The sequence below is a fragment of the Zootoca vivipara genome, chromosome 10, assembly GCF_963506605.1.
Source record: "Zootoca vivipara chromosome 10, rZooViv1.1, whole genome shotgun sequence".
NCBI classification, from domain to species: domain Eukaryota; kingdom Metazoa; phylum Chordata; class Lepidosauria; order Squamata; family Lacertidae; genus Zootoca; species Zootoca vivipara.
Genome location: NC_083285.1, coordinates 49332682 through 49347663, shown reverse-complemented (window position 1 = coordinate 49347663; position 14982 = coordinate 49332682). Strand labels below are relative to the sequence as shown.

Sequence of the window (14982 nt, the reverse complement as noted above, 5' to 3'; positions counted from 1 at the left end):
TTTCCACTAACAAGGGTTATATTCTCTTTCTTACTGATACCCCTTAACGCCGGAAGCAGGACAGGGTCCCTATTATATGCTATACACACAGGTCCTAATCTAGCTCCATTCACATGCAACTAGCATGGAACACACTCAAAGGGCCCAACTTATTTGCTGAGTGGGTGCAGGGCTGCTTGCCCATTTCTGGAAGATTATAAGACTTAGAATCATGATCTTGGAGTTGGAAAGGACTTGGGTTTGGAAAGGACTTTGGCCCATCCCCTGCCATTTAGGGATCTTTTTGACCAATGTGGGGGTTCAAAACCACAACCCTGAGATTAAGAGTCTCATGCTTTACTGACCAAGATACATACAAAGCAGACCTACATAAGTACCTTTATACGTATTTTTAATTTTTTTAAAAAAATAGAAGATTTGATTTGCAGAAATAGGACTGTGGATTCGTACCTGTAATTCTCCAAATGACGACAGAAGCCCTGCTCCGTATGCCTTTATCTCATTGCCTTCTTTACACAGTCCAAATTCCACAGTAAACCAATAAACCTGGCATAAAGGAAAGTGCAAAGATTATATTTCTTGTGCACGAACTCCCAGATGATCCCATTAATGTGGCTATGAGCTAAATAAAGGGGGGGGGAGGTACCATGATGGAAAACTACAGGGGTGGCCACATTTAAGCCAGGGCTGGCATAACCAATATGGTGCTCTGCAGAAGTTGCTGGACTACAACTCTTATCTTTGGCCATCGACCATGCTAGCTAGGGCTAATGGCATTTGTAGTTTAGCAACATCTGGAAGTTGCCACATTGACTAACGGGAGATGGAAGAGAGAGGCCACACAGCAGCAACAGAGCACATGCTCTACATCTGGCCAAAGGACCCAGGTCTTGGGTTCTGATCTGCATGCAGAAGGGTTCAGAGTTCAAATGCTTGGCATTTTCTGTTTGTATAAGATTTTGGCCTTAAACTGGATCAATATAATAGTCCATATTTTAAACATTTTCTCTAAATGAAACTAATATTTTACAGGGGGATTTCAAGAGCATTCTTCATCCACTGAGCCTGGAGCTGTCATTCTGAATCTGGTGCTGCTGGATCAAACTGGGAGGCGGGGGGCGGGGGGGAGGCAGATGGCACCTGAATTCTAGAGTTACCGTAGCAAGTTTCTCAATGTATTCATCTGGAGCACCCAGGGAAGCCAATCCGATTTCCTGTAAAAATGAAAGATGGTTGTTTTCGGTTGTTCTTTTTTCTAAAAAGCATTCCCCACCCCCAGTTTTCTTTTCTTTTCTTTTCTTTTCTGTTGTGTGTGAAGCACAAGAGCTAAAATTAATTTGGGCAAAAAATTTAAGGAAACTTTCTTCCTTACTTAGTTATTAATGAATAATTCCACCACTCCCCTCCTGATTATGAATCGTTATGAGTTCATATAGGTAGGTGGGTTTTAGGAAGAAGAAAACTCAAAGTGTAAAAGTATGTAGTTTTCATACCTGATGGCATTACGACCAATTTCAAGGTGTTAGTACTAACATATAAGGTCCTATACAGCTCGCGACCAGGTTATCTGAGAGACTGCCTTACCCCTTCTGAGAGTTTCTCCTATTGACGGGGCTTGTGTTTTTAACTGTTTCAATGTACATTGCCTTGAGATGGTTGTATAGCAGGTGGTTAATAAATCAGTGACAATGATGATGATAACAACAACATAACATTAATGAGGCAACTTTTAAAGATCGAGCAAAAATTCAAATTAAAAAAAATCTAAATTCTGAAAAGTTACTGAATCTCAAAGTCATGCAAAATGTGATTTTAGGTCTAAGTGACACAATCAAAGAAGATCGTTTGAGTCTCTATTCAGGAGCATACCCACCACAAAAAACAGTAGTGAACATAGTGTGCCAAGTTCATTAAGGCACAATCCACAAACAGAACATTTCATTTCAGAAGCAAATGAAAAGTTATTTTGCTGTGTGTCCCCCTGGGGGAAGTGTGTACTATATTGGATTTCAGTCTTAATCAAGGCTTTTTTTTCATCCAGAACTCAGTTCCAGCACCTCTCAGGTGGGCACCATTGGCATTATAAGAAAACAAGGCAGGTGTTCATGGTGAGTTCCAGCACCTCTTTTTCTAGAAAAACAGCACTGGTTTTAATCCTAGAAACTCAATCCTTTGGCAGCCATATCTGGAGTGTTTGTGCTTAATCTCGATCCTGTATGATGCTTTTTGATTATTTTCTGAAAGGTGTTGTCTGTCAGTTGACATCTCTCTTTTTTAAGGGTTTTACTTACTTGAGAAAACTGAGCAAAGCTGGGGTCAGCAAACAGAGGGACATGTCCTAGGAGTTCGTGGCAAACATCACTAGAAGAGAAGCAGTATGAATAAACCTAGAGTGTGAAAAGCACACTGCTCACACTTTGAACACAAGGAGGACAGGCAGGGGGTCAATCACAGCCAATCACAGACTGCAGATCGAGCAGGTATACAGCTCACCTATCCCCAGCCTTTCCCACTACTGTGAGATGGGTTGTGCTTCTATTTCAATCACAGCCATTCTTTCTAAACCTGCATCTCTACATAAAAATTAGCACATGTAAATGTTACGCAAACCAGCACCTTCTTTTGTACCCGATATAGTTCTTCCTTTACTGACCCACCCTGATTTCATAAGGTGCTTTGCACATTTTAAAAAACCAAACAAACCACAAAACCAAAACTTGGCCTTTCACTTCATTGGCCAAATACTTACGGTTCTGGCGTGTACATTGGCCGCGATGAATGGCGGATGTATTGAGTAGAGTGAAACACCCTGAAAGCCAAGCCAGCCAAAAAATCCCGAGAAGACAGCAGGCCAGCTACAGGGCGCAGGCGGAATCCAGTGCAGCCTTTAAAGAAGAGCGGAGCTCTGCGTTACAAACTGGTTGGGTGGCCATCTGTCATGGATGCATTAGCTGAGATTCCTGCATTGCAGGAGGTTCGACTAGATGACTCTACAGTTCTTCGGTTCTGTGGTTGAAATCACTTTTGCACTTGTACAAAATGCAAGAAGCTGCCTTTTACTGAGTCTTAGCATTAGTCCATCTAGCTCACACCAGGGGAAGACAATGTAGTGCCCTCCAAATGTTGGTGGACTACAAATCCCATCATCCCTGGGCACTGGTGGTGTTGGCTGAGGCTGATGGGAGTTGTAGTCCAATAACATCTGAAGGGGAATCACATGGGCTACCTCTGGTCTACACCAATTGGCAGTGGTTTTCCAGGATTTCAGACAGAGGTCTGTCTCTCCAAGGCCCTTCCTGGAGATGCTAAGGATTGAATCTGAGGCCTTTTGGGTGCAAACCACATGCTCTACCACTGAGCTAAAGCCCTTTTCATTTATGGATCATTTATGCAATAAAATCCTATGCATGTTTACACAGAAGTTAAGTCCCATTGAGATTCCAGAACTGTGGGAATCGTTGGATTTAATGTGGATAGGATTGCAGCCTTAGTACATTCAAATATTAGGAACACAGTTATAGCAATTGTGTTGACAATGTCGTATCTTGGATCTTCACACCTTTACTTACTTTTCAAGAAGTTTGAGACATCTTCCAGCTGCGGGATGTTGTCTTCCTCATAGCCACAGTATTTCTCCAGGAGAGGGAAGACATGATTGTGTTCATAACAAGCGTGGGTGGGATACAGGGTCTTCAGCTCCCTGAAGACTGTGCCCCATGTTCTCTTCTCTTCCTCAGTGTATGTCACTCTGGGAATTGGCTGCCCACTAGAAAAAAAGAGGAAAAGGCAGCTAGCTTAAAGCTACTGCATGAATGCACCCCATTCCTGTTAACACCACCACCAAATAAGGTGCCTTTAATCACTGTATAGAAGAGGGGATTTCCTCCAAAGCCCTCAAGGAAACGTATCTGACTCCCTTGGATCAGCACAACAACTCAGTGAGGGAGGTGCCAGTGTGCTCACTGATACTTCCTATAGTGCCCACAAAAGGTCTCAGCAAATATACATTTCGTGATATGCCTCGCCTCCACAGCAGCCATTTTGTGTTTAGCCACATCCCGGTGGCAGCCATTTTGTGCATGGCACCCACAACGCTTCCTCAAAATTCCAAATGTGACTCAAAAAGATGGGCCACCTCAACCATGAGGTAACTCTTTCTTGTAGAAAACAGCACTGACTTTATGCACAAATAAACAAGCAAGCATAGCTTGGAGTCAAGTAATAGTGAGGCAAGGTGACACACAGGGGGCAGCAGATCAGACTTCCAAGAAATGCTCCCGCTGCTACGTCGTGCTCCTTTGAGGTAAGTTCTGCTGCCTCCTTAGCAACCCCCCACCCCGATAGCAGCCTCTCAGGGAAGAAGAGGTGCTGCTGGTGTCCTTCCACCCCTATGAAGGAAATGGCAATGGCTGTCCTCGGTGGTCTCCTCAGGATTGCACCCACCTGGTGTGATTCAGAGTGGTCCCCTTTCCCTTCACAACAGAGGCATTGTGGGAAATTCTAATGGCAGCTGGATTTGGCTACCTGTTGCTGCCTGGAGTTGCCAAGCTGGGGAAATACATTTAAAGGGGGGGGGGCTGGGTGGACCTTAAAAGGCTGCTGGGCCCCTGGCCAGTATTGTGGGTGCTGATGCCAAGCGTGGCCCCACCCTGGCTTCCGGTCAAGCAATAACAGTATCCCTCAAAAGACAGCTTGTTACCAGCAGAGAAAGTGTGCACAACACAGACATGGACACAGCCAACTCCAAGAGGCCGAGATCCCTCCGAGGCCCCCAATAACAGATGTGAGGGGGCTGCCCTCCCCTGAAAAGCTGGTAGCCATTGCATGGTGTGTCTTGTGACTGAATATGTGGGGTGGGGTTTACCTGCCCCCCATATTTTGGCTCTCCTGAGCATTGACCCTTCTTACCAAGCACATTCAGCTCCGAAAACCACAGCGACATGCACCCCCATCTCCCGCCTCATTTTTCTTTCTACAGGCAGAAAGGCTGGGCCTTTTGCCCTGTTCTCGCTCCACACAGCTCTCGTAATCTGGATAAGCGCTGGTCTCATGTATATAAGCCACACTACAGCCACAGAGGACTGGCCATAGGATAACTCTCCCCTCAGATCTCCCCTGGCCCTAAAATTCTGCGGCCCTCTGAGTCAGCTGAGGTAATGGCTCAGCAGGAACAGCAAATCTGTCTCTGCCCTCCATGCAGTTCGCGCGCTGTCAGTCTGGCTCTGCCTTGAACGAGAAGGGAGTCCTTTGGCCTGCTTCACTTTATTGCCTTGACATTAAAACAGAGGGAGGCTGATTCTTCAGAAAATAATTTCAAAAATGGACAGGCAGCTCTCTCCCCACCCCCGCGCGCGGGGGGGGGGAGAGTTCACCACCCCCCTCCCCAAATCAAAGAGTCTTTTCCAGCAATTTAATAGGGTTTTGTGGCACTGCTGGGATAATGCGAGGGATTTCTAGAGCCCCAGGCTCTTTGTCGAAATACAAGCGATACCCCACCATCCCCCACCCCCTTCGTTTTAGCCGGGGCCTGATGGCAGCCCCCCAATAATTGTGCAATTTTCTGTGTCTCTGCACCAGTCCTCCTTGATCTCTGGAGCTTTAAACGTGATTGTGAATTAGAGGGAGGGGGAACCGGGACCACTGTGGTTTCTATAGCATTGACCTTTTCTAATTAATCCTTAGGCCACCTTCATGGGCCCAGAGAATAGAGTAGAGGCTTAAGGCACTGCCAGACACCAATTCGAAAGCTGCCAAGATCAATAGACTAGTGCTCAGGGTGGCAGGTGAGGTGGGGAAGGGGAAGGGGGGAAACTGGGATGCAAGAGGGGAGGAGATAAGCATGAATGCCTGAGGGTGGTGGGGGAAAATGGGGCTTGCACAGCACCACCCTAAATTGCCCATCCTTTTCTGTGTGGGCCTTGGGAATGCTACCATTTCACTTTCACAACTTCTACCATATCTTGCTTTAATCTATCCTATCTTATCTATCTATCTAGAGATATCTATGCTGCTTTTCGCCACAAATGGTCCACTGGGGCAATTTACAGCAAAATAAGGCAGTATAAAACATAATAACATAATAAACAAGCACACTATGAATGATTCTCATAATATACATTCCTTGGTTGTGCAGAGATAAATTTTCAAAAGGAGGGGGGAAGCAGGGTAGGGTTGAAGGGGGGAAATCATTCCTGCCCATGTTAATTGCTACCTGATCTGCTGCCTCTTTTAAGGCTCAACGAGAAAACATGGTGTATCAGCTGGGGCTCATGGCAGCTATAGTCACAGCCATGCTATACATTTAAAGCACACTGAAAACACACATGACTTCCCCCAAAGAATCCTGGGAACTGTAGCTTACCCCTTCACAAAGTACTCAGCTCAGTCAGTAGAACAGGAGACTCTTAATTTCAAGGTTGTAGGTTCAAGCCCCATGTTGGGCAAAAAGATTCCTGCATTGCAGGCAGTCAAACTATATGACCCTTGTGGTCCCTTCCAACTCCACAATTCTATAGTTCTACAGTTCCCAGAATTCCTTGAGGGAGGCCATCTGCTTTAAATGTATGCTGTCCGTGTGGCCTTAGTCCAAACCACCTGGGGGGGCATCCAGTTGGTGAAGGCAGGTGTAGATGTATCCCGCTCTAGAGTTTGCAAGGTCCATTCGCATCGCCCTTCACAATGGTCAGAGGAGTTGGGTATCGGTGAGGAACTCACACCCATCCGCCACTCTCAAGGGGCTTGGAATCAGCAACAGACTCGCACAGGTAGGTCACTGGGCCCTGGCATTTACCTGCCTTGGCCGATTTCTTAGGTGTGGTCCTGGAGTCCTGCTCTTGGGAGCAGCCAAGGGATGGGGCAGAACCAGTGTGCCTGTTGGCTTCCACATCTGATGAGAAAGGTGGCTGGAGGGCATCTTTACGAATAAAATCCTAACCTAAGGAAACCTGCAAACCAGGACAGGAGTGCCTGTGGCTCTCATGAACAGCAGAGAAGGGTAAAGGGATGGTGGAAGCAGGACAGAGGTTTGCAAGGACCCCTTAGAGAGGTGTTGCGTAAAATCAGTTCTAGATGAATATGGCCTCTTCAGCCCCGCCCCCCAATACCATGCAAAACAGTGGAGGGGAAGCAAGCCATTAAAAAATTCACAATGCAGCTGGGCCAGGAATGACAGTCACAGAGTATGAGATCAAGACCACGAGTGATGAATTATTCCAATGCTGTTTACAGCTTCTACTTTAATGTACATTGTGCGCATTCCCCATCTCTCCCCTGTTTAATGGCAGGAGCATAAGAGGCGCTGCTTCATTTGGCACTCGATGCTTTGTAGTTGCCTCTGATGTGCCATTAAATAACAAAGCTTTGCGAGGCCAGAGCTTGGTCCTCATCTGAATCCAATTGATTTCCGGTAAGATGCAATTTTAGGATAAATGCAGTCAAAGGAGGATTTAAGCACAGAGAGGAAAGGAAAGCCAGCAAGGGAAAATAAACACTTTGGGGGAAAGAATTGGTTTGATGAAAAGGTCCCTGGCCAGTTTTATCTGGACTGTCAGGCAGTTCAGATTTGGTGCTGTGACTGAGCCCTGAGTCCACATGGCAGTGCTCCAGTTTCCCCATCTCACTTTTAATTTAGCAGCAAACCATTCACCTAGGTCCTAAGAACATTGCAGGTTTGATCCCTGTATGGGGCAGCTGCATATTCCTGTATTGCAGGGGGTTGGACTAGATGATCCTCAAGGTCTCTTCCAGCTCTACCATTCTATGATTCTGTGTGTTCAAGTAGGTTGCCTTCAACCTCTTATATATGCTACCAGTAGAAAATAAGTTGCCTTTCTACTCGAAGACAGCCAGCGAGTGATGGCACAGGTTAAACAGAGTCATTTTATCCATCACGGTCCTTCTTTGGATAGTTCACAAAGTACATTAAAGTTAGCATATAGTTATGAAACACACTTGAACAGGGGTGTGAATCTCTGCCTGTGCACCCACCAAACAGATGGCTAACTATGCTTATTTGTTGTTCATTTGGAAGTGAGTTGGGAAATGCTTTATATATATATCATGAACACAGGGCTCATCTATGAGGCATCAAGCCACACTTTGGTGTTCAGAGAATTACAGAAATGTAGAAATGTTGGAAGGGAGCCCAAGGGTCACCTGGCAATGCAGGAATCCCAACTAAAGCATCCATGACAGATGGCCACCCAACTTTTGCTGAGGGAGTCCGTTCCACTATCAAACAACTCTTACGGTCAGAAAGTTCTTGCTGACATTTATCTGGTATCTCCTTTCTGGCAACTTGAAGCCATTGGTTTGGGCCCTACCCTTCAGAGCAGGAGAAAACAAGCATGCCCCATCCTCCGTGTGACAGCCCTTTAGATATTTGAAGATGGCTATCACATCTCCTTTCAGTCTCCTCTTCCCCAGGCTAAACATTACTCTCTACGCAGCCATTTCCTCTCCATCTTCTTCCCCTTCCTTCCTGGTCCTCAGCCTTTAAGCTTCCCTTGAGGACAGGGTCAGATGCCTGTCCCCCTCATTCGCACCCAAGCCCCAATATAACTTTTGTACTCATCCCATGAGAACTGGAGAAGAACCAGCAGGAACTCAAGGACTATGCAACACTCTCATTCACCATTTCTAGGATACATTTTGTCCCTTGCTGTCTTTTGCACACTTACTGTCTATAGTTGTAAGCTATATCAGCAAACTCCTTTCTTCTGGCGCGGTAAACAGGATCTTTGAAACCCTGGGGGGGGGGAGAGAATAATAAAAAGCACTGGTTTGTGAGTGTCAAAACAGAAACACAGTTTTAACAAGAAGTGCAGAAGCAACAAAGAGTCTTGTGCGCATTTTAAAAATGAAGGAAAGCGTAACTTTTTGTGGACTAGAATCTATTTCATCAAATGCATGAAGATTATCCTAAACTGACAGGTCCACATGGAGTGAGGGAGAGAGGAAGAAATGTTGGCAGTGAGGTCGGAGGGAAATAATATACAAGAAATATAGATGGTACCCATTGTGCTAAACCATAAATGCATGTAGAATAATGGCAGTGATACTTCACAACGCTTTGTTGATGGTAACACAGCCTATAGCATTGGGGAAGTTACAGGTGCCCAGTGAGGAAGAGGAAGAGCTTTGGCCCATAAGCCTGTGGGTTTTCTCCACTGCAGTCACCCCAGACAATGTAATGTTTCCAGATTCGCTTGCTTCTTCACATCCTAAATTACCTAATTGCAGCTTGGTTCCCCACCCCCCAAAAAATCCCGGAGGAAAGTCTCATTATCTAATTAATACTAGCTCATGCATGCAGGATACAGCTTTCATGTCAGTGCACTGAGGTTTTGTTTTGCTGATGATTTTGTCCTGCTTTCAACTACTGCGCCGTTTTTTTTATCCTGACCGAAGCTCTGAGAGGATTCTTTGATTCACTCATTCAGAGCAATTGAGTCTCCATTCACCCTGCTTTTCTTCTAGGACTCTGCCAAATATTTGTGTGCCAAGTGACTGTACAGAATACATAGCTCATTTCGGATTAAACTACATCTAGTGAAAGACAAATCACACTGCCCCAATTAATGTAATAGCTGCAATTTTATTTTATTTTTTAAAAAATTGCTGCATTGCGTGTAATTTATTTGCAAGTATCCTGCATTTGTTGAATTAATAGCAGTAAATCCTGGCTGCTGAGCTTCGTCTCCTGACATCAGAACAAGGTGCTATTAGCCTGAAAGGATAAGGCAAGTTGTTTACTTGCTTTGGGGTTGTGTGTTTCATTCTTTTTTCAAAAAAAAATTACCTGCCAGAGAGTCACATCCATAGGCTTAGAGTAAATTATAGCCTTTGGAGTGGCTCCAAGTTGTTGTTTTATAAATTGTACGAATTTGGGATTGTACCATTTCAGACTACTGGGGGGGGCATGTATTTGAACGGCTCCCACACATTACCCACACATTACCAAACGCTGAATTATTTCCTATAAGTAAATCCAAACAAGTGACCTATACATCATGGGTTCGTTTTGAAAATATTTGTCCCAAGTTTTTAGGAACATAGGAAGTTGCCTTAAACCAAATCATACCATTGGTGCATCTAATTCACTGTTGTCTGCACTGGCTGGTAGAAGCTCTATAGGGTTTTTGAATAGAGCTGTAATCATCATCAACAAAAGAAAACCTCAACAGTATCCAAGATAAAAAGATTCAGAATCCATAGCAGGGCATTACCTTTATTAGGCCAAGAAAAAATGTCACAAAACAGTGAAGTAGCTTTCAAGTTCTTCAGAATTCTCCATTAGGCTGAATGCTAAGCAAAGGCAGGGAGGGGGAGAAAAGGGTTCTCTGTGCTCATGAGGACTAGAAACATCATTTTTTAAAAAGTATGTAAACAGAAAGACTTTTTTTTTGCCTTACGGGGTGGTCGGCATCCAGTTCTGCTCCGTAGCTGAGAATTTGATTGGCAAATCTATCCAGTTCTTTAATAGTTCTTGGGAACCATGGAACTAGACAGTGGGAAAGAAAACATGAATAGTGTTTAGCTTCTTGTTGCTGGCTCCCTTCAGTGACTTTCTGTCACTGAGCTACGGTCTTTGCCATCTTCGCCAAATATAAATCAGCGAAGTGTTAGCCCTTATTTAATGTTAATGCTAGGTAATAATAATACTTGCATTCAAAGCATTGACAATACCAAGTCTTATGGCATTTAAGAACTAGCATATTTATTGATGGCACAAGGAATCAGTTAGTGTTTATGGAGTCACAAGGCTACTTTTTTTGATGTAACAGTCTAACTTACAGCTGTGCTGACTGTGACTGATACTTGTAGCCAAAAATATCTGGAGGGCACCAGTTTGATGAAAACTGCCTAGGATGACATTTTTTGAATTTAGCATTTACATGGCATATAAGAAAAGCTTTGTGCGCTGAATTTCTGTCTCTTACATAGCCTCTGTCCATTAAAACACGACACTTCATATACAGCAATAAAGCAAGAAGGATATTAAAACGTGTTTCCCCTAAAAGCTAAGAAATATTATGAATTGTACCACTAGAGGGCAGCAGAAGCAAAATATTACTGCCTCAATCACACACCCTTTCTCTTAGAGTTCTGTTTACTAAAGCAGTGTTTCTCAACCACTGTTCCGCGGCACACTAGAGATGTTGCCTGGTGTGCCGTGGGAGAATTACTTTATATATAGTCAATATAGGCACAGAGTTAATTTTTTTAACATTTTCTAATGGTGGTGTGCCTTGTGATTTTTTTCATGAAACAAGTGTGCCTTTGCCCAAAAAAGGTTGAGAAACACTGTACTAAAGACATTTAACAACAAGCTTGTCCACACACTACAAAGAACACAGACACAAGCTGGCTTGACACGCATACAAGTGTTTGCATGAAAGAGCCAATTATTTGTTGGTTTGAACAGCTCGGCGTACACAAGCACACAGATTGCACACCCCTTAAATGCAATGGGTGGATACCTCTAACATAATAAGCACAACCAACTCAGATTTCCACCTGTGCAAGGAGATTTATGGGTGGAAAAATTAAAAAGAGCAAACTTTCTCTCCTGCTGTTAATAATAGCATTGTGGAGGAGTGTGATTGTGTTGCTAACCAGCTCGCCAACATGCCCAATCCTCATGCACGGCTCAGAGGTACATCCCACAGAGTGGTCTGAACGCACAGGCCAGACAGGTCTGGGTCTGGGCAGTGACTGGATGGGAGGCCACCTGCAAACCCCACAGAGCACATTTCAGTGATGGAAGGAAGCTGGAAGACTACGGTTTGAAATAAATAGGTGCCTTGTGTGCAAGCCACTTTTAGCCACATTGCACACATTCTAGCACATGGAGGCTGGATGCGAAGAGGGATTCCCACAGTTCCAGGGACTACATTCCTAGAACCATAGAATTGTAGACCCTGAGGATCATCTAGGCCAGTGGTTCCCAACAGGTGGTCCGCGGACCCCCAGGGGTCCGCGAGCTATGCCAGAGGGGTCCGCAAGATGCTATTAGAATAAAAAATATATTAAATATATTTCGTATGATAACAGATTTTTTTGTTTTGGCCGCTTCCTGCATGAGCAGAGTCTAGCGCAAAACTAGAATTAGATAGAGGCAGTAGTTCTGCTGTATGCCGTTAGGTGGCGCTTTACAAACACTACTGTTTTGCAAAGAGGCGGCGCGGGCATTCTACTAACGCTCACCTCCCCAAGATGCTTTGCGCGCGCCGGCTTCATTTGTGCGCTACTGCACAGGTACCCTGTCTTCTCCATTCCCCTCCCTCCTCCCTGGCGCGCGCTGCCTCTTTGCAAAACAGTAGTGTTTGTAAACAAAGCGTTGTTTTTCGTGGAAGCTACAGTTCACGTAGTTAAAAATGGACCGTTGGTTAAAAAGTGGTTCGTTAAAACAACAAAGGCCTACAGATGAAGAGGAAGATAATGCATTTGATGTTCAAGCAAGTAAGTCAGTGACTCTCGAACCGATCTTGTCAGTGTCCATTGAACCTAAATCGTCGGCGTCCCTTGAACCTAACCCTTCCAAGATCAGTGTTAGGCTTACTGGAAAAATTAGATTAGGAATTAGGAATTAGATTTAGGATTAGGAATTAATGGGGGTCCTTGTCACAATAGCAGCTTGATGAGGGGTCCTCGAGAAAATTTTGTTGGGAACCCCTGATCTAGACCAACCCCCTGCGATGCAGAGAGATGCAGCTGACAAATACAGGGATCGAACCTGCAACCTTGGCATCATCAGCACCACGCTCTAACCAACTGAGCTATCCACTTCGAAAGAATGAACTTCTGGAGTTCTTTTATGTGCTTCTGTCAGTGCTGAGGCATAGAACCGTTGGTTTGTCCTGCCCAGATGGACAAATGGGCTCTTGATAAAGCAGAGATGCTAAGGACTGAATCTGCTCGAGACATTCTGCATGCAATGCATCTGCTCTGCCCTTGAGCTAGGAGACCTCTCTTTATTGGATGCAATAATACTGCAATCACAGTAAGGTAAAAGGAAAAGGACCCCTGGATAGTTAAATCCAGCCAAAGGTGACTATGGGGTTGCAGCACTCATCTTGCTTTTAGGCCAAGTTTGTCTGCAGACAGATTTCCAGGTCATGTGGCCAGCATGACCAAGCCGCTACTGGTGCAACAGGACACCGTGACAGAAGCCAGCGTGCATGGAAATGCCATTTACCTTCCCGCTGCAGTGATACCTATATATCTACTTGCACTGATGTGCTTTCAAACTGCTAGGTTGGCAGGAGCTGGGACAGAGCAACAGGAGCTCACCCCGTCACGGGGATTCGAACCATTGACCTTCTGATTGGCAAGCCCAAGAGGCTCATTGGATGGCCATTGATTTTTTCCAAGAATGTCTTAAGGGCCATGGGGTCTTCAACCCCGGTCCACTTAAAATTAAGTGGGGGCTTACAGTCAGGTAAGAAGGTACAGGATTGCAAACTAAGGCTGTGCTTGAAAAGCCTTCCCTATTCTCATGTCCTCCAAATGTTGCTGGATTGCAGTTCCCATTAGCTCCAGCCAGCATGACCAATGGGGTGATGGGAGTTGGAGTCCAACCACATCTGGGGGGCACTAGGTTCCCCACCCCAGGACTAGGTGGGGCTTTGGGCAAATAAATTGTTACAAGGGCTAATTTGGGCTCAACTGCCCAGCTTATGCCAGAACCATTGGCCACAAAGAGCAAACAACAACAGCATTCCAAGAGATCCTTTTTAAAAATAGAAAATCACATTATCCGCTTGCTGAGATGTTCTTTGGCCCATTCGATGGGCCCTCTCCTCCTGCCCCAGTTAGCCAGACATGTTGTCTCTTCCTGCTGCCATTAATGAATGGCCAGAGCAAGCTGTTGCAACACTGACCCTCTGTGAAGCTCTGCAGAGCAAATGCAGGCTGATCAGTAATAAATATTGATTTGTCTGCAGGAGAAACAGCAGAGTTTTATGGTCCTGCGGTGAACACCCAAGTAGTGACCAATTTAACATGGGGTCAGATGCTTAATAGGATGCTAATCAGCTATTTATATGAAGGGGCAACAAAACCGCTTCAGAGGTTCTGTGGAACTCTGCCCATTCTGGGGAGGGGTCAGAGACAGGGCTTTAAAATTTATTGTCGGTCCTAGGCACAGGTTGGAGCCTTTTAAAACATAGCCAACTGCTCAGCTCAGCCCCAGGGTCCTAACAAACAAGGCTTCTACAGACTCTAAGCCTCTAGCTTGTCTCCGGACAGCAAAGCATTGTCTTTACTCACCCCCACCCCCCCAAACTCCCACTGAAACAGAATCATATTTAATTCTTAGATTCAAGGCTACTGGGGGGGCGGTGTTCTAAACTTTTTGCCCATATTAAAAAGGCTTGTGAACAAATGGCACCATGGCTTAGTTGGACAATAACAAATCCTGAGTACAGCTCATGGCTAGTCTTTTCCCTCTAGACTGGAAGAGCTCCATTTTTAAAATGGCACACAGATTGGAGACAGGGAAGTGGTGACATCCTGTTTGAAAGCTGCTCCTCAAAGCACCTTTGTCTGCATTGCTTCATGGGAAGGTTGGCTGCTTATGATAACTTTGCAATATACAAGATTGCTGTGTAAATCAGCTTTCTGTAAACCCCAATCCTAACTGCATCGACTTGAAACTAAGACCCAACAGCTTCAATGGGTCTTACGTTTAAGGGAACATGCCATAAGATGCTAAAAAATGACAGAGAAGTAGAACCCTCTTCTCTTTCTTTTTTGGGCCAAATTATAATTAAGAAAGATGAAGCAAGATAACCTCCCCCCCCCCACACACACACAGTCCCCAAAGTAATTAAACCTTCACTTTTAAGTGATTGTGATTCCCTGCCAAGCCATAACATTTTGCCCCTTTCCTGAATGGAGGGCTCCAAATATTTTCCTTTTTCTCAATGCAATGTCATGGACAGGACACAAAGGGAAGGGTAAGGAGATTATAAGGATTTA

General features: G+C 44.9%; 1 protein-coding gene across 2 annotated transcripts in view; it reads right to left on the bottom strand.

Annotated features, from left to right (window-relative positions):
- Nucleotides 1-14982, bottom strand: part of PAH (phenylalanine hydroxylase) — a 35925-nt gene that overhangs the window by 5626 nt on the left and 15317 nt on the right. For both annotated transcript variants that reach the window (XM_060279903.1, XM_035127988.2), the window contains exons 4-10: nucleotides 10413-10501; nucleotides 8679-8746; nucleotides 3570-3766; nucleotides 2750-2885; nucleotides 2292-2361; nucleotides 1158-1214; nucleotides 451-546 (exon numbers count right to left, since the gene is read on the bottom strand). In XM_060279903.1, coding sequence (XP_060135886.1) covers nucleotides 451-546; nucleotides 1158-1214; nucleotides 2292-2361; nucleotides 2750-2885; nucleotides 3570-3766; nucleotides 8679-8746; nucleotides 10413-10501 — 713 coding nt within the window. The remainder of the gene's footprint in view (nucleotides 1-450; nucleotides 547-1157; nucleotides 1215-2291; nucleotides 2362-2749; nucleotides 2886-3569; nucleotides 3767-8678; nucleotides 8747-10412; nucleotides 10502-14982) is intronic.